Source organism: Atta colombica, unplaced genomic scaffold (assembly GCF_001594045.1).
Source record: "Atta colombica isolate Treedump-2 unplaced genomic scaffold, Acol1.0 scaffold153, whole genome shotgun sequence".
Classification (NCBI taxonomy): domain Eukaryota; kingdom Metazoa; phylum Arthropoda; class Insecta; order Hymenoptera; family Formicidae; genus Atta; species Atta colombica.
The window spans coordinates 555,988-583,468 of NW_017259243.1; the positions used below are offsets into that span (position 1 = coordinate 555,988).

The 27,481-nt window shown below is 29.6% G+C and overlaps 5 protein-coding genes across 5 annotated transcripts; 4 read left to right on the plus strand and 1 right to left on the minus strand.

Moving 5' to 3' along the window:
• Nucleotides 1-213: 213 nt before the first annotated feature.
• LOC108685450 lies at nucleotides 214-4,153 on the plus strand. The gene is made up of 8 exons (XM_018190234.1): nucleotides 214-432; nucleotides 558-855; nucleotides 1,443-1,596; nucleotides 2,067-2,209; nucleotides 2,291-2,490; nucleotides 2,634-3,015; nucleotides 3,103-3,333; nucleotides 3,714-4,153. The coding sequence occupies exons 1-8, from the start codon at nucleotides 343-345 to the stop codon at nucleotides 4,151-4,153; spliced, it is 1,938 nt and encodes a 645-aa protein (XP_018045723.1). The 5' UTR covers nucleotides 214-342.
• Nucleotides 4,154-6,051: 1,898 nt separating this feature from the next.
• Nucleotides 6,052-9,363, minus strand: LOC108685400 (pleckstrin homology domain-containing family F member 2). The gene is made up of 8 exons (XM_018190169.1): nucleotides 9,246-9,363; nucleotides 8,674-8,738; nucleotides 8,448-8,585; nucleotides 8,095-8,158; nucleotides 7,123-7,248; nucleotides 6,908-7,014; nucleotides 6,580-6,837; nucleotides 6,052-6,368 (listed from the first exon to the last, which is right to left on the minus strand). The coding sequence occupies exons 1-8, from the start codon at nucleotides 9,259-9,261 to the stop codon at nucleotides 6,339-6,341; spliced, it is 804 nt and encodes a 267-aa protein (XP_018045658.1). The 5' UTR covers nucleotides 9,262-9,363; the 3' UTR covers nucleotides 6,052-6,338.
• Nucleotides 9,364-9,662: 299 nt separating this feature from the next.
• On the plus strand, nucleotides 9,663-11,394 carry LOC108685445 (ribonuclease kappa). Its single transcript, XM_018190228.1, has 2 exons — nucleotides 9,663-9,920; nucleotides 10,862-11,394. Exons 1-2 carry the CDS (start codon nucleotides 9,852-9,854, stop codon nucleotides 11,090-11,092), a joined length of 300 nt encoding a protein of 99 aa, XP_018045717.1. The 5' UTR covers nucleotides 9,663-9,851; the 3' UTR covers nucleotides 11,093-11,394.
• A 473-nt stretch (nucleotides 11,395-11,867) lies between these two features.
• LOC108685415 (major facilitator superfamily domain-containing protein 12-like) lies at nucleotides 11,868-15,426 on the plus strand. Its single transcript, XM_018190191.1, has 8 exons — nucleotides 11,868-12,332; nucleotides 12,608-13,025; nucleotides 13,546-13,753; nucleotides 13,842-14,050; nucleotides 14,134-14,496; nucleotides 14,596-14,752; nucleotides 14,856-14,977; nucleotides 15,063-15,426. Exons 2-8 carry the CDS (start codon nucleotides 12,719-12,721, stop codon nucleotides 15,164-15,166), a joined length of 1,470 nt encoding a protein of 489 aa, XP_018045680.1. The 5' UTR covers nucleotides 11,868-12,332; nucleotides 12,608-12,718; the 3' UTR covers nucleotides 15,167-15,426.
• Nucleotides 15,427-19,191: 3,765 nt separating this feature from the next.
• LOC108685418 (serologically defined colon cancer antigen 8 homolog) lies at nucleotides 19,192-26,269 on the plus strand. The gene is made up of 9 exons (XM_018190195.1): nucleotides 19,192-19,569; nucleotides 20,569-20,706; nucleotides 21,481-21,811; nucleotides 21,925-22,702; nucleotides 23,861-24,099; nucleotides 24,663-24,774; nucleotides 25,348-25,489; nucleotides 25,620-25,696; nucleotides 25,775-26,269. Exons 1-9 carry the CDS (start codon nucleotides 19,364-19,366, stop codon nucleotides 26,221-26,223), a joined length of 2,472 nt encoding a protein of 823 aa, XP_018045684.1. The 5' UTR covers nucleotides 19,192-19,363; the 3' UTR covers nucleotides 26,224-26,269.
• Nucleotides 26,270-27,481: the final 1,212 nt, after the last annotated feature.

Sequence of the window (27,481 nt, forward strand, 5' to 3'; positions counted from 1 at the left end):
TAATTGGACGAGCTAAAAAAAATAAACCAATAACAACGAGCGCTCTCTACTATTGAGTCTTCTGAATGCGCCCAAAGAGAAAGGAGAATCTGTTCCGAAAGAGGTCTCCACAGTTTTTCTAGCCGCCGTTAAATGTTTGGATCAGTTTGGATTGTTTGAATTACAAAGCTTGAATGTTTTTTAATAATTTCTATTTCGCATTGTTTGCTTCTGTATTCTTGAATTTCAATACCGAATAAGAGAATATATCGTGAGTACGTGACTAGTGCATTATGAACTGTATGATTAATATTAATTAACACAGTTTTTTGTCATTTGCGGTGTGAAAGTGTGTGTCACAGAATGGCTATTACTGCATCCTTCCATCGAAATGTCATTTTATTGAATCAATTAGTTCCACCAGACCATGACTTCAAGAAGATCTTTCGCCAAGTAAACATCTTATTTTTCTCTATCTTACCGATTTAATTTTGAAATTTTTATTTGGTATTTTTTCTTATATGTGTCATTTCTTGATTCTTATCATAATGGTGATATAATAAAAACATGTGTTACAGGGAATGTTTGATAAACCAAATACTACCGGCTTTATATATGTTTCACATTATCTGTTGACGATATATGATGCGGAGCGTTTTAAAAAAGTAGTTGAATGGCCAGTAATTTGCAAAAAAACCGAAACCAAGTATCGTAACAGTGTCAAAGATTATCTGAATGTCATTGCATTAGAGAATCCTGATATAGGATTTCCACGTGTGGTTACTACCTATTTACATCATGCAAGTGGTACTAAGTTTATAACTATAATGTGGAAACTGTCTCAGCTTGCATTAAAAATGTATATTATGCGTGACGGTAGGTATCTAGAAGCAAAATATTTTAGCCTTATAATCTTATAACAGTTTGCCAATAGATTACATTAACTATATTTTTTTACTTTGTTAGCAGATTGCACATTAACTGTATTTGCATTTAACTTTATAAATAGATTGTATTTATTGTTTGCATTTAACTTTTTCTGTTATTAGAACTCATTGACGTAGACTGTTTCAAAATTACGTCATGTGTATTATAGATTTTCAGTATTAGCAATAAATTTTGAAATAGCCATAATCTGACAGATTCAGCAGAAACTGAGTAGAACCTGTTATTTAATAATGATATATTTTATTTAAATAATTTTAAATTCTACTTGATGATTGTAGTTAATCTATCATATTTTATTAACATCTTTTATATTTTTATGTGTTCTACTGGTGATATCTATAGTAGATACACTTGCAAAATTTATTTTCTGTATATTTGTTATATTATTATAGAATTATATGTCTTAATAATTTTTTAGAAATATTGATTTTATTTAAATTTTTTATATTTTTGTATAAAAATACAGAATTAAAATATTCTGATCGTAATAGATTTAGTTTAATTTATCCTTTTAGGTGAACACGAAATTATATTTGCACCAAAACCAAGTCTTGTAAATGATTCAGTTAAAACATACCTACAGCAGTCCAAAGCAAATATTAATTGCGATATATTGAGTCGTCATAGAAATTATGTACAAATGGAAAAAGCTGCAAATTTTGCATTGGCGTAATATTTTTTAATTAAATTTCTCTTAATATAATCTACTAGAGATGGGCGACATAAAAATCTCAATACTTTTTGTATCTTTGTTCTTATATATTTGCAATATATCATGAGCAGAAATATTGATACACAGAAATATCAACTGGATAATTTGTGATATTGCTAATATTGATATGGATTCAATATTTTTACTTTTAGGTAATACGCGCATCGATTAAGGAATGGATTTTTTTTATAAAAATAATTTTTTTTAGACTGTTTTATTGAATCTTATCTTTTTGATGAATATCTTTTTGATGAATAACTATTTTAATCAGAGTTTAAAAAATTCAAAATTTAAATTATACTCGTCCGGACATGCTTTTGTCGTTATTTTTTTGTCATATTTAAAATATTAGCATTGTATCGCCCCTATCTCTATAGTCTACTAATATTAATATTATAAATCTGAGTTTATTTTATTCCTCCTTTAGACAAGAGAAAGAATATTTGACTAAAATTAAAACAGAGCTGTTCGACAAGAAACAATCTTTGACAAAATGTGCTTCTTCAGCTCCTGTTACCGAATCTATAAAGCAATGTTTAACAAATGTCGAAGATACAGACATTGTATCAAGTTAGAATCATTAATTTTTTAAATTAATTTTTTGTTGAAAATCTTGTACATGTGAAATTAATGAATATACATGGGTTTTAGTGTGGAAAAATAGTTTAAACAAAAATATACAATATATACGAAAACGGTATATGATGTTGAGTGATCTGGAAAGAACATGTGAGAAAACAAGTGGCATAATATCGAATCTATTGAATGATTCAAAAGCACTAGATAGCAAACAGTTGGAAAAAATTAATTGTTTTCTGATATCGGAATTGCCATTTCCACCTGATGTTCAGGTAAAATTGAATATTAAATAAATGATTGCAATTTCTTTTTAACCTTATATTAATAAACTAACAAGCACTTATTTTAAAAATTATATACAAAATTATATATATGCACTATTTGATATTTTATCAATTTATGTTTCCTTTTTTAGCATTGTTTTTATCGTTTGTATAATGATAACAGATTAATATATCACAATTTTATTCATCTGCTTACTTTGATACTATATCAAGTATATCAATGTCTGAGGAAGGACGACTTAGTCGATCTGTCCCAGTGTCTTTTGCAAGTGGAAGCAAGTACAGAAGACATGAAATCCATGTGCAATGTATTTAAAACTTTCTTGGCCAACATGATAAGTTCTACAGAGGAGATGCAAAATGATTTGTGTGTGAAAAATACAGAGCGCATATCTGAGGATAAAAATGTTTTACCCTTTGTAAAAAACATACTTCTTATGTCCTCGCCTCTTATCAAAATTAATACTAATTGCGCGAACCAAAGAAACGAATTGCAATTTACTCCGACTGAAAGTAAGATCGATATTTAAGAAACAACTATAGATTGTAATTTTTGTGTCAAATAATTATTAGCGTAATCATATTGTTCGTTTTTTACAGTTGCACACAAATCATTATTTTCGAGATACATACGGCACAGTAAAAATTACACACCAGATGTAAAAACGAATTTATACGTGTCACGCATCAACATTGACAATCATACTATGTTAAATAGTAATGAAAAACAAGAATTACGTTTTGTGACACCTAAAGTAAATCAGTTATGTAAGAGAACAACAGGAAAATATTCCCGATTATTTGCTACACACAAAAAGCAAAATATAAAAGGTTTGTAAAAATTCTATTTGATTTATATAAGTAATATTGTTATTGAAATTTTATGTAATTTCTATTAAAAAAAGATCAGACAATCAAGAAGTTACTAAAATTAGATAATGCTTATTTTATATGAAAGAAATGAAATTAATTAAATATTATCACTAAAAGAAACCGCCATTATTAGCTCTTTTTTATTTATATTTATTTTTCACAACCTAAAACATGTATTTTTATATTACAATAATAATAAAACATTATTTCTGCAAGGTAGTATTTATAATTCAATTTTATTATATAAAATAATAGCCTTTTTAACAATTTTTCTTGATTGTATGATATATTTTGTTTACGGTATACATATATAAAATTAAAATTATATTTATATATAGTCAATTCTAGCATGTCTCTGCAATCTACCACACAATGTAACTCTGCTATTGCAAGTATAGAAGAAATATCCAGTTCATCGGATTTTAATTTAGATACCATAACAAAGGGTTTTATCAATTGGAGCGAAGAGTCTTCCAAAATTTCTCACTCATCTATACAATTCACTCCGATAAAACGAAATGTCTCAAAAGTTGTGTCTCAGCAACAAGTGAAAAATAAACTCGATCATAAGATCAAAGTAAATAAACCCGAATTGGATGAATTTACAGAAGTACAGATTGTAAACGACGATGATAAAAGTACAATTGTAAAACATGAAAATGATTCAAAGAGACGGTCCATTAGTGACTTGGTAGAACGTTATAAGAAGATACTAGAAGTCAGCAATTCTGTTACAGCAAAGTTAGAAAATACATATGTAGAACACGAAATTGAATAACGGAAGAGTAAAAGAACAAAACTCAAATTCAATTAGTATTTTCTATTGTTTGTATTTTTCCATTTGTAAATTTTTTTGAAACGGAAAATTTATCAATAATTTCTATTATTAAAATAAATAATAGAAAATACTAATCGAGTTTGCTTGTTTATTAAAATTATAGATATTCATTAAAATCTATGAATAACAAATATAAAATTTAACATCTAATATACAATATTGTGTATGAATAATTCAGTATATTTATATGAAAATGTATGATATGTTTTATTTCTGTTAAAGATAGCTTGTATACAGTTTAAGAACAAGTTGTCAATAAGAAACAATGTATTAACAAATTCGTTTTCTTAAAGATCTATGATAAATTCCGATATTAAAAACTTAGATAAAGAAATTAAAAATTTCAACATATTTTTGCGCTATAATAGTATAATATCCTCAAAAAGAAAAGAGTAGACATGAGTTGATATTAATATTTTCTATTTTGTGGAACTTACTATATATTTTTTATAACATATGTATTTATATATTATATAGTTATAGAGATAAAGTCATATGAATTATATTATCATGTTACACAAACTAACTATATATATGTTACGAAGTAATTTTTTATAAAATTTTTAAAAATGATCTGTTTGTACAAATGATATATTTTCATCTTCTTTATCTGATTTTCATATCATGATTTCGTATCATTGCAATTTAGATAAGGAGTGACATTTTTATCTTATATATAAATTTAAAAACTTCTCTTATTGTTTATACATTAATTGAACATCTTTCCCTCGAGATTCTCAGTATATTAATTCTAATAAGCTAATTTTATCTCTCAATTATTATACTAACATCCAAAAGATAACATGGTGTTTACTATTTCATCAAATAACACTCTTAAATTTATAATAATATAACAGTTTATTCACAGATATTACGTTTAGAGTGCTACGTACTGTATTATAACGTATTGCAATAATAGGTAGAAAGAAATGTATACAATTAAAAAATTAGTCTTTGCATTCTAAATGTTGCATTAAATGTTACATGTTTTTTACTTACAATTAGATATCTGATATTGATCAATAATGTAAAAAGGCACGATGGCGGCATATATTCTTATTATACATTGATGAAAAATGTTTCAAAAAAATTTTTGATCTAATAATTAATGGTTATATATAATAAATTTATACATTGAACGTTATGTAATTGTATTATTCAATTACAAGTCTTTGTTAATTTCTAACTGTGCATTTATAATACTTTAGAAAAAATATTGATACTTTGTTTTTTCAATCAACTATATATTTTTATCATTTTTTTATTTTGCATCAGGGTGGTTCCTTAGTAATAAAGTGCCGAAAATTTAGGGTGCCTTACCAGGACCCATTCAAAATTACAAATATCTGCATAATTTGGGTAAAATATTAAAACTATGTGTATATCTTAACGAAATAGTATGGAACATACAATAATATAATAAATCAAGAGCTATCTTCATCGAACGAAAATAAGACGAGATTAAGTTTACTTTTCGAGGTTAAATTTATATGCAAGTTTATGCACACACGTAAATATCTTTCCAGACTGGCCATATTTTTATCTATAGAATTGATTTAATACTTTTTTGTGATTATTAAAATCGTAATTTTTTAAACTATTATATCTCATTTTTAAGAAAAGTCTATGGTAAGATTTGTGTGCAATTAGTCAAAGAAGCGTCTGCGAGCTTTATTAGTCACTAAGTTATATGTGAAAGGTTACATTTTCAACATTTTTTTTTCTTATTTTATCGTTAACCTAATGTAGAATTTTGCCTATGTCAATTTCGGTACCTGAACTTCATTTTTAAAAATCAGATATTTTTAATAACTCAATTTACTAAAGAACCGCCTTAATAAAATGTAATACTTTTTTATTGCTAAAAATTGCAGGATGCAAATTAGATATATGTAAAACAATATGTGCTTCATAAATTTTGGCAGAATTTCGCATTATACGCATTTGTCTTCGTTTCAATCTTCTTATGAATCGTTAAGAAATATTTCTTGATTTTCTTGAATGACATTCTTATAACTTTTTTTATTATAATGTAGTTCGATATTGATTTTTAAAAATATTTCTGTAGAATTTTTGCTTCTCTCTCATATTTCATCCGTACTTCATCCGTATGATATAGTCATTTTCATCGACCAAGCGTGGAATAAAATTTAGGCTGCAAAAAAAGGAAAATTATTACATTTAAATACATTGATTTTATAATTATAAATCAGGGATTGAATGCTAGCAATTGTGCCTAGTACTGCAAATGTATCTTTATTTTGACAATATCAGTATACAATTAATAAAATTATTTCGGTATTTATCTCTGAATTATAAATCATTTTATGGATGTTGATCTTCATTCAAAACAAAAAGAAACCTACCTCATCATGATTTTCCTCCTTATTTCCATCATCATCGTCTCCAGAACTATCCCCTCCTGAACTGTCAGCAGAATTACGTTGCGGGTCTTTGTTATTTAAGCTATCCACAGCAGTCGTTGGTATAGCCTTGATTTTACTAGCGGCATCGTAACATTGTAAACAGACCCTGACAGCTTTCCCGTTTCCTTGCCCAGGCAGTAATAATTTTTTGTTACTGCATGGACCACAAACTACTGCTCCACATTGTCTACAATGATGCTGAAGAACGATTGTTTAAGTTTTTTCAACAATTTCCATTCAAATAATAAATATATGATTTTATCATTACCCGTCTGTTTAATACTGTGAATTGTGTTTTATTGCAGTGCATACAAATTGTAGCTTCATTATCTGGTACCCAAACTGCTGCATGAACTTCGACAGGCTTTTTGCCACCTAAAAAAAATAAAGAAAAATAAAAAAGATAAAGTTAAAAAAAAGTCATATTTGCAAAATTCAGAAATTTATCATCTTAAAAAAAATAACAATTTGATTTTTGCTTACTTTTTCTTAACAAATCTTCAATACATTTTGTGATATGTGCCATCCATTCTTGTTTTTCTGTTGGAGTAGCAGCATAAACAGCAAACGACTTTGTTACTGTTTTAATGAGCCATCCATTACGATATTCTATAAATAATGATCCAATACTATACTACCTTTCTAGATATGCATATATGATCTCATTTGATTACTGATCCATATGCCGTATGATATAATTGAAAAACTATAGTAAATGCGTCATTTCTCTCAAAAACAGAACCCGATAAAATATATTTCAAAATTTTTATTTATTTTTTGTAAGAGATCTTGCATGTAAAAGTTTTCTGTGATTTTTAACAAAAATTATTAAAAACATTGGAAAAATAACACTGGAATAGATTTCTTTATAGAAATCTATTTCGAAATTTTTTTTAAAATCTTTCTATATCTGTATTCTATAATCTTTTAAGTGTTGGTATTGTTATATCGTACAGTTTTTTATCATACCTATGCAATATGCCTATAACAATATCGACATTATCAAGAGTTACAGAATAGAGAGAGGGAATATAAAAAGATATTTTAAAAATATTTCACATATACAGCCTTAACCAAAAAATATAAATCATCTTCACAAAGTGATATAAGTATTCTATACCTAATAAAAAATAAAAAATTGAAAAATGAAAAATTTTATTTTTCTAACAAGGCCTATTCTTTTTGACTGAACTTTTGCACTAGTTCATCTTTCTTCCTTTTCTCTCTATGAGGAAAGAAGAAGAAGAAAGATGAACTGGTGCAAAAGTTCAGCCAAAAAGAACAGGCCTACAATTTCAATATTTTGCTAATTCTTTGGTTTTTATTAGCTTTTTCAAGAAAATACAATAAATTGAAAATGCTTTATATTTATGACCAAGGTTGTAACGTAGATGGAGTAAACAAAAATTGCAATATGCATATAAGTATTAGTTACAAATAATATAATGTACTTACGACCCTCGTCAGCCAGAGACTCTAATTTTACCTCCTCCAGTGGTATAATATGTTGCTTGTTATACTGTAAACAAATTATCATTATAATCACTATTATTACTGTTGTTTTATGTATCAATGGTTGCGTTCAGCAGAAAAAGCAACTTTGCAACTGTTGTAAAATTCTTTAATATGATTGGTCTTGTCCTTAGTTCCTTGCAGAATTTATAAACCAATCATATTCAAGAATTTTGCAACAGTTGCAAAGTTGCTTTTTCTGCTAAAAGTAGCCAATGTTAGATATAGAATTCATTTTATATGGCTCACATCACAGACTTTATCCATAAAAGACAAACATTTCTCTGTGTACACACCTTTTTCTTATTAATCACGATATTTCCATAGACCAATATGTCGTTGAACAGGAAGAACTGTCTAGGCTTAGGCTTTTTCCTGCACATTTTTGTCAGGACCCCTTCACCCACCAAGACTCGGCCGGGTACTGCGAGCGGCTGTAAGATAGATATTTTATAAGTGAGTCATCGTTAGTTACAAATATTCGAGAAATTTATAAATTTTGCTCGCATGAATCTCTCTTACCTGACCCGAACCGCCGAAGCAGTTTTCGACCATCGCGATGCGCCTGGCATTGGCCTCGCTGTTTACTAAAACAAATCAAGCCCCAAGGATGGGGGAGGGGAGATATTAACGAGAATGTCATTCCAGTGTCACGCTTGCAACACACCCACGTTTCAAACGAAAACGTCTGAGGCACGTCAGACCCGTTCTTTCTAGCTGCACTTTTCACACCCCGTGTAAATTTCATCTCTTCCATCTCTTCATCGAGACGTCACATATTAAATATAGAAAGCGTAACGAGAGCAAGAAGGGAGGAGGGAAGCGTGCGGCTAAACAGAGCGGAATTACTCCGGACTGTCCGGAGCTGTCAAAAGCACACGGTCCATCAACACGAAGTCGACAGCCCGTGAGACCGTTATCCTCGCGCGCATAATTGCACAAGGAGGCCGAAACGGCTGCGCGTCACCCGCGTCTACCCGTTCGCGATTGCGGGACGCGTGAACCTCCCCGAGTTGCCTGGATGGCTAGCGGCTTCGTCTTTTCGCAAGATACGCGATATTAATTACATGCTAATAAACGGAGCACGAACTAACCCAATCGGTCGACCATGATCTCATGAATCAGGGTTGACAACAGCCAAGATGCGTGAATCACATCCAGTACGTAATCCCGTGCGTGTTGGTGCGTGTCTAGCGATAGAGTGCGTATCTGGAAAACCTGCTGATTACACTATTTATCCGCGATTTGGCGCGCTTATCGCTGATTAGCTGGCGCCCACTGGCGTCTCACTGGGTAAATTTAACCAGTATGCGGATAGATCGCTGTGACCTATCGATATATCGCTGGCACTTCGAATGATTAGTCGAGATCATTGGTCTGTTCGACTTGCTTACACTTTTTACACTTAAAATGAGATAGATATATATTTGGCGCTGAAAAGAAAGAAAGCAAAGATGCTGAGTGTAAAAAGTGTAAGGAATTCGAACAGACCTCATTAAACGTCACATGATTACAAACCCTCATCGCGGTGTATCGTCAGATTGTCACGAGTGTTACGATCTGCCGAGGGTATTAGCGAACGCTGGTACCTAGGTCATCTCATTCACATTCCCGATTAATCACCAAATATTCGTGTAAAGCAACGGTGAAGTCGCTTGGTTAAATTTGATCATTTCGTACGAACGATCTCGTCAAGCAGGATGAAGGTCTGCGGGCCCAAATATGCCTTGTGCGGTTTAGTGTTGTCTGTTTGGGGCATATTCCAGTTGGTGAGAGAAAAAGATCATGCTTTTATAAATATATATTTACGTACTTAAAAATAAAACGTCTTGATATCGGAATTAATTTCCTAGAGAAAGTCGTCGAAAACTGTTTTTTCAGCGTTTGTTACGTTATAAATCTTGTCAAAGACAAGATTTTCGTGCCAGCGGAAATATAACAGAATCTGCTGATAGAACTTGATGGCAGATTAATTATAGAAACCGAACAGAATGATCAATTTTAAATATAATTTTTTAAGCTGAGCCTTTACTTTTATCTTTTCTCTTTTTTTTTCTTCAAAGTAAGAGAACAAAGATAAATCCTGTAAAAAATACAGCTAAAAGGAACAAGTCTATAGACAGATTTTGATTTTCATTGGCAATCTTTTATTGAATGGCTGCGTTTCGTTATTCATTATGACTACTGAAAATTTATCTAGTTTGCATAAATATTGGAATTTTATAATTAACTTAGATTATGTAACTATAAATTTTCAGTATTTGCAGAATAACAAAAGACAACTTATGCATCTCCATTAGTTACATTTAAAAAAAGAATCTTTGCAACTATTGTAAGATTTTTTAACATGATTAGTTCTTGCTCTTAATTCCTTGCTAGATCTAAATGTATAACTAATCATATGAAAAAAAATCTTACAACAGTTGTAAAGCTGCTTTTTCTATAGAACACAGTCATTAACAAAACACAAGCTTAATATTGACGCAGTTAATGTCAATCTGCTGTAATATTAAAACGATATTCATAGTTTGTTCTTATTTTAAGATTGTCTTAAGAAATGTTTTAAGTTAATATTTTCTAATTGGTTCATATCTTAAGACTGAACATAAAACGGTCTTAAATAAGATTTAGACTATGAATCAAATCTAGTAAGCTACATGCTAGTGTACATCATGTTAACATCTTGTTTATTGGATCTTTTTTTTCTTAGCTTTTCATGGGAGTATTTTTCTATGTCCGGAGCGTAGCACTTGTAGAGGATCTCCCATTGGAAGAATTGAAGGAAAATCTTACTTCAAAAGAAGAATTCTACAAAGTGGTGGACCGAGGATATACGCAGAATGCATACAACTGCTGGATTGCCGCATGCATCTATGTCCTCACTTTCCTTTTCTCTGGTCATCAGTTCTATCTCAATTCTAGATCGTCCCTTAGCGTATAAATACACAAATGTTATGCAATGACGCTACTGTGCATCTGATTTGTAATAATGTACATCTAAAAAACATCTTGATTTCAAATTATTTTACAAGCTGTATTATACAGGTATTCTAAAAGTTGTTATCCAAACACAATATAATGTAGACAAAATGCCTGTGTTCCAAGTGTTTTTATAAGTGCAGAAGATGTATTTTTTTGCCACATATGTGTATATTTATATTTCCATTAATGTGTATTATATATATATATATCAATGAAGCTGAAAAAAGCAGAATGAGGATGGAAGATTGTGTAATTTTTGCAGAAATCTTACCATAATACCAGAATTTGTTTTATTCATCGGTAGTAATATATTTTAGTAAGTTCTGCTTATATATTACATATATATTGTTAAAATAATATGATAAAATAAATTAATCGTAGACTATGATGGCTGTTCTTTCGACTAGATAAGAGTTACTCTGCAATATATTTTTTATTTTTTTGACTGCGATTCGATTCACATCATTCGCAATCTTTGTAAATATATTTTTATTATATATTATATTAGAGATATATTATATTTTTGTTTAATATTTCATAAATGACAAAAATAAAATGGCTCAAAATGAGCGTTGTAAACATGAATGTTATGTATTGGGTTGTCCGAAAAGTTCGTGCCGATTTTGAAGGAAAATTGAAACGCAGAAGATTTAAATTTTTAATTTCATTTATTAAATTTAAATCTTTTGCGGCACGAACTTTCTGGACAACCCAATACATGAATTGGACCGCGGTTTAACATTTATGGTTGTTCAAAAATTTATAATTTGCGCTGCTTATTTTGTGCAAATTAGGCCTGTTCTTTTTGTTGAATTTTTGACATGGTTCATCTCTCTTCTTTTCTCTATAGAGAAAAATAGAAAAGAGATATACCGTGCGAGAAGTTCAGCTGAAAAGGATAGGCCTATTATTTCATCCAATTTGCAAGATGAAGTTTTACATGAAGTTTCAGCTTTATCTTAACAAATTTAAAAAGAGGAGCATAGCACTGTGTGTCTTACAAAACGAAATAAAAATTTATGTCGCAAAAAGAATGCAGGTGAAACAGTCCTTTAATTACATTATTTCAATATGTACGCCTTTTGCCGCTCTTCCACAGCGGCAAAAGGCGTACATATTGAAAGAATGAATCACATCAATCACATGACTGCTCATGTCTGTCAACGTAACATCATTAGTAGCCTACATAGCCTAATAGAGTAGGTGTAGAGCAGCACAACATAACATTCCCCCTCTAGGGAAATTTGATAGGTTAGGACTGATGTCTTCTCTATCTCGAACACCTTTGATTTTGCTAAACAAGCTAATTTTCGTCAGCGTATTGTCAAAAAGGAAAACGTGACATGATAATTCATTATATTGTGACGTTCTTCTGATTCTTCATCTTAATGTTCCATTTTTTAGGATTTACAAGTGTATACATTTGACTCATTGATAACGCCACGACTACATTCTTTAATTAACAAGTCATTAGGGCTTTGATGTAGAGATCTTTCCCTTTCATCTGCAAAATACCTTCTGAGAAGAAGAAGGACATAAGTTGCGCTTAAGGCCAACTGTTTATGTTCGTTAACGATCTGTCACAATGGAACCTGGGACAAGCAGCTCGACGGATGATTACGTGGAGATAATACGGAAATTGCCTCTTTATTTGAGATTAGCCTATGGCACGGGTCATGTATTAAATGACATCTGCGCTTCCATGTGGTTCACCTATTTACTGGTCTTTTTTCACTTGGTACTTGGATTTGATCCGACTCTGGCTGGCGTTGTACTTCTCATCGGCCAAATAGCAGATGCCTTAGTCACTCCGTTTGTTGGTTTTCAGTCTGACATAAATGACAACTTTTGGTTGTGCAGATATGGCAGAAGAAAAACCTGGCATTTGTTAGGTATTATTTTTAAACTTGTTATCTAAAATTTGTATCTTGTTTAGTCTTGTTATTATTTTATGTAGCGAATATTAAACTGTTGGTAATAAGCTAGTAGTTTGCTAGCAAGAATAAGGATATTAGCATTGACTGCATCTATATTAAATTAGTCTTCTATCAATAGAGCCTGTTGACTGATAGTAGGAATTGAACAGAATCTGTTGTTGTCATTTAAACAACATTTCAATTGATTAAAAAATGTAATAGATTTTATTTCGTTTCTACTGCTAATTCATTGTCAATTTATATCTTTATTAGCAGAACACTTTAATATAGATGTAATTGATGCCAATATGTCACAGTAGTCTGTAATAAATTTGCCATTACATTTTGTTGGCAAATTCTGTTATAATTTTGCTTATATTTCGATAAGATCTATAGTAAATATTTTGTAAACATTTTACAAAATTTATTTTTGACAGATTTGGTTATCTAGATATGCTTTTGTTTCAAAACACTGTAATAATTATTTACTTTGCAGGCACTATTTGCGTACTATTGGGATTTCCTTTCATATTCTCGCAATGTCTAGGCTGCGAAAATGCACATCAATACGCACAGCTAGTTTATTATGCTGCTTTTGTAGTGATTTTTCAATTTGGTTGGGCAGCGGTACAAATATCACATTTGGCCTTAGTCCCAGAGCTTACGCCTGCTGAACACGAGAGAACTGAACTTATAGCTGTAAGGTAATAGTAGAAGAATCATTCAAAAAAAGTTTATTTAATGAAGATAATGTATATATGTGTAACAAAATTCTATCACAATATTAAATAGGTTCACATTTACTGTCTTCTCCAATGTTCTTGTTTACTGTATTATGTGGGGTGTACTACATGTAACGAGTGATGAGTATGATACTCAGATCGGACCTAGTGATATTCACAAATTTCAGAAAGTTGTTTTAATAGGAATAGTAATTGGATTAGTTACATCTATTATATTTCATGTTGTTGTTAAAGAAAGTGCTAATGGCACTGCTAATGGTAATAATTTTTAAAAATATTTTATGTATATACATGTGCATAAGTATATAATATGTAAAAGCAAATAATTGATATCTTTTTAGGTAGCTTTATGCATAGGAACGCTAGAACAGCATCAGTATTATTGAAAGATGTCAGAATGTATCAAGTAGCATGTGTCTATATGCTTACACGTCTATTCATTAATTTATGCCAAATTTATATACCTCTGTACTTACATGAATCATTGAATATGCCTGCGACATCTTTGGCTTATATACCATTGACAATGTATCTAAGTAGTTTTTTAACGTCTTTAATCATAGAGAGGCTCAATACAAAATGGGGACGAAAAGTCGCGTATTCTATTGGTGCTTTACTTGCGATATGTGCCTGTATTTGGATACAATTTGGTAATGGTGACATATATGTTAAATATCAAATCTATGTTGTAGCTATACTACTAGGTAATTTATGTAGAATTTTTAATTAGATATAATGTAAATGCGAAGTTTTATAAATTTAAGAAAACTAAGAACGCCTAACTAATTTAATTTATGTTATAGGTTCTGCTGGTGCAATAATGTTAGTGACTAGTCTTGGTGTTACTTCCGATCTAATAGGAAAAAATACTGAGAGTGGTGCCTTTGCCTACGGAATTATGAGCTTTACAGATAAGCTTAGTAATGGTCTGGTGGTTATGTTAATTCAGTATTTAGTAAAGTTAGTAAGAATATTTAACACATAAAAACTTGAATTAAATTTTTTATTATTTAAAAAGTCATAAATTGAAAGAAGTATTGCTTTAACTATGTTTATGTTTCAGACACTGTTCGTCTGGTTATGCTAGTTATTACTACAGAGACATTCTTACATATGTCTGTGGAGTATCCGCAATATTTGCTTTACTGATGATTTTATACATCAAACCATTCTCACGTACTACTGGTATGTTTAGAATGCATTTGTTTGTATTTTAGTGATAATAATCGTAAATTAATATTTAACCATGTGAATGTAAAAATTGTTTTAGTTTTTGATACGTTACGCAACGATGATGATGAAAGTTTCATAGAAACTCCAAATGCAGTTGATGGAAATTCCTCTTCAATTCAATCTCAAGCCAATATACATTGATGATATAATAATACTTAATTTAATTTGTAAATTAAGTACTGTTATATATTACTTAGTTCTAAAAAAAAAATGGAATGTAAAGACATTGATAATATTAAAAGAAAAAGAACAATACTTGCTCTTGTAGGCTGCAAAGCACACTATCAGCGCTGTTTATGTTACACTATTCTTGTTTCACATCTAATCAAATGAACGATGACGATAGAATGACACAAATAGCGCTGATAACGTTTTCTCGAACGTTATGTGATATACAGTATGCAAACTATTATCTTTTTTACTTGAAACTGTTGATATTATAATTTTATATATTTTAATAATGAATTTTATTTTATGTTCTATTAATGCGAATTTCTTATATTGTAAGATTATTGTAAAGGATATTTGAATTAAATATTTAAAATTTTTAATACAGTTATTATATCTCAAAATCATATGGAATATATAAACATTTGTTATGCTTTTTTAATTGAAATAAGATTAAATTTAAATATGCATATTATGACTGTGTTCAATTTTGGCTGCATGTAAGTTCCATTCTATCTTTTTTCTACAGGTAAAAGTAATAAACGTAAAAAAGTAATAAAGTAAAAAAGTGATAAAGATAGAAAAAGTGATAAAGAAGCTTACAACGCATGAACGTTGAAATCGAATGCAGACTATACTTTAAAGATAAGTGCGCTCATTTACTTGTGTCCGTGTATTGCACTTTGTCACGCAAAGCATAAAAAGAAAAAGAGAGAGAAACTTGTATCATGATTTAATCTAAAGTTTTATTTAGATTAAATTATTATGGAATTAATTATTTTATTTTTGAATTAGTTTAGATTTATTTTCCTCTTGTCTTATATATATTTTTAAATATTTTGTTTTTTCTATTTATCCTTCATGTCATAATTATTATCCCAGTATTCGAAATAAATTAGAATTTTGGATTCGGTAATTCTCAAGGAATTGAAATAGATAGAAATAGATTCGTGTAGTCATTACCAAATCAAAAATTCTGATTTTTCTATATTTTTCGTACTAAGATGTATTGTTTTTTAAGTCACAATTTAATTTTTATAGAGCTCAAAAATTAAATAGATAAATTAAAATATTAAATATAGTAATATAAGAGAATATTTTTCTTCTATAAAGATATAAAAATTTATTAAATCTCGAATCTTTATAGAGTTTATTAAAGTCATCTTAAGATATAAAATTGATCGTTTGTATCGTATACAGTCGACGCTCCTTACTTACAGATTTATTATTCACAGATTTGACCAAGTTAGCGCTAAATTTTTATTCCTGAAATATTCATACAATATTCCTGAAATTCCACAATAATAATTCAAAAATATTTCGGTATATTTCGAAATATTTATAGAATGTAAAAGTAATATTTAAATGATCGTAAAGTATTCTATATATGTATAATACATGTCATTACATATTCAAAGAAGACAAAGTGCGTGACAAAGTGCAATACACGGACACAAGTAAATGAGCGCACTTATCTTTAAAGTATAGTCTGCATTCGATTTCAACGTTCATGCATTGTAAGCTTCTATCTTTATCACTTTTTTACTTTATTACTTTTACCTGTAGAAAAAAGATAGAATGGAACTTACATGCAGCCAAAATCGAACACAGTCATAATATGCATATTTAGATTTAATCTTATTTCAATTAAAAAAGCATAACAAATGTTTATATATTCCATATGATTTCGAGATGTGATTTTGAGATATAATAACTGTATTAAAAATTTTTAATATTTAATTCAAATATCTCATGTATTATACATATTTACATTATATTCCACATATTTATTATATTATGAGCATTTTGATTACATTGTATTATGAGCATTTCTAATATAATCGTATTACGAATAAAATAATAAATCTGATAATTTAAAACTTTCATAAAAAAGCAGTAGTAGGTTTATTTACTTGAAACTTTTTTACTTGTTCTAAAAATACGTTTCTCTTTTTTTATGCGCGTATTGATCTCTTTAATGGTCTGTGCTCTTACGAAAAATAATCATTGCAGACCAGATATTATAATCCGTGTAATTACTGTAATCCCGCACAAATTACTACAGATTACATCGTGTAGTTACTGTACAATATAAATATTAGAATCGGCAAACTTTTATAGTAGAAGGATTACACGCTAATAAAAGCACTACAGAGTGGATCTTGTAATTATCGTATCACAAAAATGGTGAACACATAGATGCCTGTAATATATATATGTAATTACTATAATATTTTTATGTAGTTATTGTAATTATTATGTTATGTAGTTATTGTAATGTTGTATTATTGTAATATTTATTATTATTATAATACTATACAGATTATATGTATATAATACCTAGCCAATGATTCTTTCTCATAAAGGTGATGTATTAATTTTTTGAATTTGATTTAAATTTTTAAGAAATATCTTTTTAATTGCAGTTTATACTTTTAAATTTAAATTATATATTTTTAAAAATCAACTTTTTCGATTTTCCAAAGTAAATCTACTTTACAAGGGCTTGAACAGCCTCTTTAAATAAATATATAATCTTAGTTGCCTTTCATTAGCATGTGATAAATATTTATAATTCGTATAATTTTTAAAATTGCATATAATTTTTTGCATATAATCTTTCTTTAATCCTAATAAGGTAGTTGAACTAACAGAAATAACAAATTGTAAATTAAAAAAAAAATTAAATAAAAAAAAGAATAAAGAAAAAGTTATAAACCAGAAGTATAATTTCATCTATCCAATCTATATCACAGTTTCAGTATTATGAACTTTTCAATTTTAATTTTATTTCACAATTTCAAATTAACTAAAGAAAGAAAAAAACAATAACTGGCTTCCGTTTAATACGAATTTCTATTCCTATAAATTATTACTTTCTTCAATTAATGAAAATTGTTCTGTTTTAAATTGTACTTGCCGGTAAAAAATTTGTCATGCATAAATATGTATAAATATATATAAACATGCACAAACACGCATAAATATTCATAAATGTATAATTATATAATGAAATATGTCCATATATGTTCATATATTCTTTTTTTTTTTATAAAATTACTTTTAGTATAATAGAAATAATAATAGTAATGTGAAAACATTAAAAATAATTAAAAAGATAATTTTCGCACTATATTTTAGAAAAAAATCAAGTTTGAAGAAATGTGAAAAAATTATTCATGTATAATCATATATAAAATTATGCATAATTATGTATGAGCAATTTTTTTTACATTTTTTCAAACTTATTCTAAAACAACCAAAACAAAAATTATTCCTTCAATTTTTATGTTTTCACATTATTATTATTATTTTTATTACTATTTCTATTATACTAAAAAGTATTTTACAAAAGATAGAAGGATGTATGAACATGTATATAGACATATATAATTATACATGTTTATACATATTTATAAATATGCGTGTTTATGTATTTTTATACACATTTATACATATTCATGCATGAAAAATTTTTTAAAAACACATATGTGTTCAGGATTAGACGCCATTAGCATTATTTGTGATGATCTATCCTTGTTTTATGACATCTGATGAATTATGAAGATAAAATGACATAAATAGCATTAATAGCGTTTCCTCGAACGCACTCATAATATTTTAAATATTTTATTAACTTTTGAACATTCTATAAATATCCTACTATTCTAATATACAGAACATTTGGAATCAAATTGAATATTTTATGATATATTTAGCTTCGTTTCCGTAAACGTTGTCATCATTATTGCACATTTGTTGATCTTTCTGTTTCCATAGGAATTCTCTAGCAGAGGATATGAAAAATATCAGGAAGCGATAGCGTCAGCATTTGTCTATCCTTGTCTGATCGTTACTAAAGGTATGCTTTATCATCGAGGTATGCCCCAAGTTAATAAGTCACGAAACGCGTACATGTCGGAGGTGGTACGACGGCGGTACGGTGCTACTTGTCCCCGCCAAGGGGATCTATAAAGGTAGGATGGTACCATCGCACGCGATCCACCACCAGGCTCCTCCAGTTACAATGTTGGAGTGCCGTTCGATTTTCTTCGTCTACTTCTCCCGACTGGGAGAAACGTATCATCGATTGGCCGGACAGCCGACTGACGTGCGTTCTTGAGAGGGTGAAACGAAGAATTGCTTGATAAAGGGTAGAACGCGCTCAGAATGCTGACGACGAACAGCCCCTACAGTTGCCGTGAATGCCACCCCTTTGTACCTGGCAGTGTGACGAGTATTGCGACCAACGGTAATCCGAATACGACACGTCCAAAATTCTCTCCAAGAATCATCACTAAATTGAAAACATCACCTGGTATAAATAGTTACACGGATCCTGCTTGCGTCGGGCGTATGAAGCGCTTGAAGAACAGGTAAAGTTGGAATATATTAATTTGTCTATTATAGGAGAAAGATTGTCTTATATATATGTGTCTAGTAATGTAATAGTGATAAATATTACTGTACTAAATATTATTAGCACGGAAATATAAAATTATGAAGTATAATATAAAAACATTCTTTAATTTTTGGAATACTTAATTTCCAAAGTTAATTATGTTCATTAATATATATTATATATATGTACGCGCGCGCGTGTGTACAACACACACACACACACACACACACACACACACACACACACACACAAAATACTTGCATTTTAGACATTATTACTTAGTTGGCTATATACTTACAAGGAGAGATTACATTCTGCTCTTCACTATTTTGATCAAACTTGCAGCGATGTTAGAGGAGTATACCAAATGAACACCTAAAGCCGTTCTCACTAATGGGCCTTAGAAGCCGATTAATGAGTATTTAAAAATATACCAAAAATCTGGAAACAGTTTAATATCTCAGAAAGTGCATTTTTTAGAAGAATGTCTTAGATAAAAATGATAGGATTTAATAAGTATTTACTGGTTATTGGTTTGATCTTGAATGACATCACTAGAGGGATCAAATCAAGGTTGACGATGCCTCTTAAGGTCAACCTTGCTGCAAGGTTGAACAAAATCGGTGAAGAACCTTTCCTTGTTAGATGATTAAATCTCTTGAAAACAAATTTTGCAAACGTTTGCTACAAATTTAGACAATCGATGTTAACAAACGATGGTAGAAATATAAAAATTTGTTAAGAGAATATGATGACAGAATAATTGCTAAATGTGCTATTTTATATTTATTTAAAATTTAAATGACGTATTCCATTTAAATGGTTATGAAATCATAAATTCTGTTTAGTTTTTACCGATTAAGAAGAGAATCGATAAATTCTGCTAACATGAGTTTAATGACAATTGATGCTAATCTACCGCAATATTCTGAAATATTTAGTTAATTGTGCGAAAGAAACAATTATTTTGTAGGAAAACAAATGCATCTTCAAAGTTGGATCTAAGCAAAAGGAAACCGGCGGATTATATGGAGCTGGCATATAGGGACGCTATTTCGAAACTAAAATATTTGTTAGCTGAATCATACGCTCCAACGGGAATGTCCGCAATGTGAGTTGACAAACAAATAAAATTTATAAATGATTAAATTATTAATGCTGCAAATAAATTTAAAAAGAGATAAAATAATAAAACCGCCCTAGCGAAAAAAAAATTTTTACGAAAAGATACAAAAAACTACACAGATTAAGACAAGATTTTAGAAATTCTTAGTTTTTAAATATCCTTAATGAGAGGCGTTGTTTAACAGTGAATTCTAGGTTTTTCAAAAAAACAACGCCGCTCTACGTCTCATTACAAATATTATGAAAAATTAATAATTTCTAATTTGTCAATCTATGCAGTTTTTCATAAATTTTTTTCACCAGTGTGCATTTTACGATAAATAAAATTCGGAAAATGGATTGCGGGAAATAATTTTATATGAATATTTAAATAAACTTTTATTTTAAAAGATCTATTAAAATTTAATTTTGTGCCTATATAATCATATCTCTTCTGTTTTATATTATTTAATAAGTTCTTTTAAAATATTACTTTCTCCCCCTGTTTTCCTTTTGCTTCCTATCTCTCTCCTGAATTATTCCATAAATCTTTTACTTTTAATTATTTTCCGCGTATTTCATCTTGTATATATATGCCAGTAAACATCATAGGACATCAATGTTATAATTTCATTTAAAATTTTATAAATGTAATATAACACATATGTTATGAAATAGTATATTATTGAGTGTAAAAGATAACAACATTCATGTTATATTACTATTAATTAATATTTATTGGGATATGATAAAATATCAGATGAAAACAATTTCCTTATAGAAAGCAACGAAGTGTTCGGAACATATACAAAAGCAGTAATCCCCGAATTAGTGAATCTGGAGAGGATACAGACGATCAAAGTATGATTAGCGATAATTTTCAAAGGAAGGATCTCTCTAAAAATACAATTTTAAATACTTTTCCTCTCTCGAAAACTCTTCAATCGTCAAAGGCATACAGTAATATAGCATTGTCGAGAGCCGATCTTCAGTCTATTCCTCCGGAATTAACGTCCTTCATCGAAAGGCAGGAGGATTATATCGAACAATTGGAACGAGAGTCTCAATATTGTAGAGATGAATTGATCAATCTGTTGAGTAAAGTTCGTGAGGTATAATTTTTTTTTTCAAATCAATATTAGAATATTCAGGTATCCTAGCTATTAGCATAATGATGAATAAAATGAAATTTTTTTATCGTTTCAATTACTATGGCTTTTCGTAGGTCATAGCTGAAAATGAAGCATTGCATAGCAGGAATCAAGTTGCATTGTCCAAGTGCGTTCTACAGGATCATAAAGATCACTGTGGAGCGAATCACGAATGTCACAAGCAAGAAACGAGCGGCCATGTTGATAACACATTAGAATGTAAACGCGAGAAACCCTTAGAAGGACCCAGTATAATATTTGAGTCGAGAATTAGTGAACTGGAGGCGCAATTAACCCAAGCCAAACTGGAGTTACGAAAGGCGCAGGAGGAGAATCAGGCAAATTTGAAACGTTTGTTCGAGAGTGGTTCAAGTGAGAGCAATGCTGAATTAAAGGCCGAATTGGACAAGGCTTTACGCGCCAAGTACGAGGTTGAAATGAAATTAGAGGAATTGCAGAAGCTGCTGTCGGTCGCGCGAGATAAAGAGACCGAAGCGACACAGAAAGCGAAACGGTCTATGGACGATAGGCATGAAATCGAGTTTGAGAGGAATCAGAGCGAGATGGAGATTCGAAGATTAAAAGATGAATTGGAGAGACAGCATGAAAAGCTACGGGAGGCAGCCCAAGACGCGAATAGACGCATAACTGAGGAGAGGCAACAAGTGGAACGTCGATACAATCAGCAAATCGAACAACTTACCGCCGATATTGCAACCTATTGGGAGACCACCAACAAATCACAATTAGAGTCTGAGAAACAGCGACGAGAGATAAACGAATTAAGAAGAGAATTATCTCAGAAACAAAATGCTATGGATAATCTGAAGAAAGAGTTGCAAAATAAAATATGTAAGTTATTGATACATATAATTTCAATATGAGCCAATACAAGGTATTAATGCGATATAATTACAACTTTATTACTTGTTTCGCAATTATGTTTCGATCCTCGTTTCGGATCTTCTTCAGTACATAAATTAATGTCGCAAAAATAATTAATTATAAGTAAGATCGCATTATGATGATTGTGTCTAATCTAAACGGAAAGTTGTACATCAAATTGATAGATTTGCTATAGAATATAAATGAAATATCTTGACAGAGAGTCTTAAGGTAACTTAAGTCACTTATATGTAATGTTGAATCGGAAAAATCTGGTATTACCATCGTTATTGAATTAAAAATTTTTTATTGTGTATGAACAAAAAGAACAAAGATCGATAATGAAAAGGTTAAAGAAGACATAGTGCTTCCTCTTTATTACACAATTTAACTTTAAAATTTTAACTTTAATTTTATTATCGTCGATCTTAATTACGATTGCGTACTTTGTTTTTCAAATGTGACTTTATCTGTTTTAACATTTCATTATCCATCGAGCGTTTAAACTGTTAACATTGTTTTTATCACTTGCTATATAAGTTTTGATTCTTCTTAATAATTTGTTTTAATAACTTTAATAGTGATAACTTAATAACTTTACTAGTATAATTAATATTTAACTAATTTTGTTCACATATAATAAGCAATTTTTTATTCAATAACGGAATAGACGATAGTAATACCATGTTTTTCCCATTCAACATTTACATAAAGTGACTTAAGTTACTTTAAGACATGACTTTCTGTCAAGATAATAAAATATTTTATTTGTATTCTATAGCAAATCTCAATTTGATGTCTACAATTTTTCGTTAAGATTGAATACAGTCATAATACGATCTTATAATTAGTTGTTTTTGCAATTAATTTATGTATTGAAAAAGAAACGAGGATCGAAACGTAATTGCTTAATAAAGTTTTGATTATATCACACAGTTAATATCTTGTGTTGGCTCATATTAGCATTATACATATCATTAGATTTAATCTCTTGCGCCTATTATTATTACGTTTATGTAAGTTTATGTTGCTCAAATAAATTTATATATAGATAAATATTAAAAACTTTAAAAAGATTTAATTATTTGCGCAAAATTGCAAACAAAAAAATATTCTCGTGTTTAGCAACTTTGCAGAGTGATTTGAACCAAGCGTTAAGCGAAAAAGATGCGGCGGAACAAGAAATCTTGACTGGTAAACTAGCGGCTGAACGAAACGATAGGCAGGCTCGTCAAGAGCAGAGCAGATTACAGGCAGAAATAAATTCGTACAAGCAGCGTCTGGAAAGAGCGGATGCTGATTTGGTGCATTGTAGACGAGAGAATCTACGACTGTCGGAACAAATTGCATCTTTGGAAAAGGAGGTAAATATCTTGAACATGATTTTAACTGATCAATACTTAATTATATCATGTGTATTATTAGCATATGATGATCAAAGTTTTCAGAAGTTTTACGTAATTAGTTAAAAAAATAAAATTTCTGTATTTATTTTTATACTTTTTTATTTTTATTTTTATTTTATATGGATTTTTTTCATAATTTTTTTTTTGATAGAATTATCTTCAAAAATTTCCTTAAGCATTATGACAACCGAACACGTTAGATTTACTAAAAAAGAAATAAAATTTGGCATATTTACGTTTTTTCAACATCATTTTTTTTTCAACATCATTTTTATCTCAAAATTGCCAAATTATAGACAAAAAGTTTCTGAATAATGATGTGATACTTTGGACTAATACATGATAGACTCTTTCACAACATAACACTGCTGATTTTTGATATTTAACAGTACAATATTAAATTAACTCCAGTACGGAAGATTTAAATCGCGGAAACTTTTGGATAATTAACAAATTAAATAATTATTGAATTTCAGCAAAATGTGCAGTGTTATAAAATAAAATCTTTTATACCTTTTCAGATCAGTATGAGTAAAATTGTACGATCTGAAGAAAATCGTAGCGAAATTACGCCTAGATTGGAAAACGAGAAGGAATTAACGTCTATGATAATGGACATGGAGACTAAACATGGTAAGATATCGTCCTAGGTATGCCTATGTTAGGTATATTGTCCGTAAAAAGTGTTATTTGTTGACAATGATTTTGACTTAAGAGTACTGTCCTTATATGTGTGAGAAATCGGCATGCCTGACACTATATATGCCTAGCATAGGCGGAGATTGAGATTTAAGTCAATTAACATAGCTAACAGGCTGACCAAGGCAACCAAATTTCGCAGCTGCCACGGTGGCGGGCCTAGAAGACGCCCTGAGTAATCAGGCCAAGCTCGTCTCGAGATTGACCACCGAATGCCAATCTCTCACACAGCGTTTGGAAGCTAACAATCTTAAACACAAGTATATTCTTAGTCCGACTTGCGGAAACTGAATGAAAAGATATAACGCACGTAGCTTCAGGCTATCAGACGTTTCCTTAGTTTAGTTGTTTCTCGATTAGTCATATATCTGAAGAAATGCTTAATTTATTAGAGTATATTAACACTCGTTATTGAACGCGAACGAATTTATTATATTATGAATATTAGTATAGATAAGAATGCACCACTTCTCATTATATATATCTAGGGCTATTCTGTGTTGACAGAGGGGGTCGTTGAAAGAGATGTGACAACGGTTGGGCAAACTGCTTCGCCTTCGAGCAAGAAACGTACCGTTAAGGTTGATCTAAAAGTAAAAGTAATTCCAAAAAAGAAGTCTGACACCTCCAAAACATCTCTATCAGCACAGTAATAGCGAGAGTGTCCTAATGCAAATAACAATTATATTATTATGCTCGATGTGACACTGATTTTCCGCTAATAGTCAAATTTAACTTTTAACCTCATATCTGTTAAATTATTTACTCATTTATCACAGGGAAGAAATGGCCGACTTACAAAGCAACATAGAAAACTTGTCAAGTAAAATACAAGGCAGCCTTGTAAGTCACGCAGGTATTAATTTTTATTTAATTCTTAAATCTATAATTTAAACGTACATACGAATGTTGAGTAACAAGGATTACTTTCCAGAAGGAATTACTATGGAAACTAACGATGGTACTGGAGCTTTTCATTATAACGCTACGATGGATTCAATAGTCTCGCCACATACAAATGGATCGAGTGCTCAAACGTCGCAAATGGTACATCAAGGATACGATACCGCGAGCGATCAAAAAATAGTGGACGAGGAGTCAGAAATATATTCTGACGCGTCCAAGAGAAACGATCAGATGCAAGGCAACTTGATGCAAAATAACTTTGCATCGAATATGGAAACCGCAGAGATGTATCAGCAGCAAGTAGACTTACAAAATAACGAAGAATATCCAGTGAATGATTCAAATATGGAAACTTACATGATGGAGCACGATCAAAATCAATACGAATACGATCCTTCACAATATTCAGAAGAACAATATGACAACCAGTTTAACATGATGGCGCACCAGACGGAAAACAATCAATCTTCGACGTAATCAAAATCACTGAAACTCTGCACTAATGTATTCTGTATTAATGGCATACGCACCTACATATACTATTCATGAATAAATACATGAGGAATATAGGATAATGTATAAATTGAGTCTATAACATTTTTTTAGTTATTTTGAAGTCCTCTTTTGAATGTATAAACTTATACAACGCAAATTATTTCTTTTCTTTTTAAAAACATATTATATTGAAAGGAAAGCAGGAAATTTGTATCATCAAACAAACTAAAAGCAGAATGTATAAATTTATTCAGAAAAAGAAATATAAATAAATTTAGTTTTCTCCGCTTAGGTATTATTTCCGACTAAATTTAAGATACAAAAAATTAATTTGTAATTAATTTGTTTATTCTTTTAGTCTAAAAAGTAATTTGTATTTTTTAATTCCGTTATTTATTATGAATCCTGAAAATCTATAGTATATTCGATAGATTCAAGTAATAACATGAACTATAGACTTTTGCAGAGAATTACGGAACGAAGTCTCTATGTCATTTATGTACGAAGATAAATAGAAATTTTGAATTATTCAACATTCTCAACTTTGCTAAATTAACACATTGATCATTCATTTGTATTTTCAGATATTTTAAGATATCTTACATTTAATTTATATTATATTATGCAAAATAGAATCTTTATTATCTTTTAATTATAAGCTAAAAAGGGAATTTGATTCACATTTTTTTATCTTATCCTCACATCCATTTTTTTATGTTGGCTATTTTCTAAATATAATACCTAACGTATTAATTTTGATATATATATATATATTTTCTCGTTATTTCTATCTTTATTTATAATATATCTCTACTTATCTCTCCATTATCTCTTTTTATTCCAAATTTTCTTTCCTTAAAAATCTTAATCCTTTTCCCTCAATTTCATCAGCTTCTAATTTTTATTTATACCTATTATATCTCATTTCTACTCTCTTTATATTTCTTTCTTTTAAGTGTTATTTTCTTATCTATTACCTATTATATATATTTCTATCTCTTTCGCGATTTTAAATTTCGCATCCTTTAATACTAAAATTCGGCCTTGTTGCATTATTTTTCTATTTTCTATTCTTTTTGTTTAATTTTTTTTTCTTTTTCGCATAGCTTTCTTAACTCTTTCTTTTTTTACTACAATTAATTTTCTTACTCGTCTTATATATGTCTCTCCGCGATTTTCGAGATTTAAACCTCTAATACTACCGATCTTTTTTAATATTTATTTTATCTTTCTATACTTT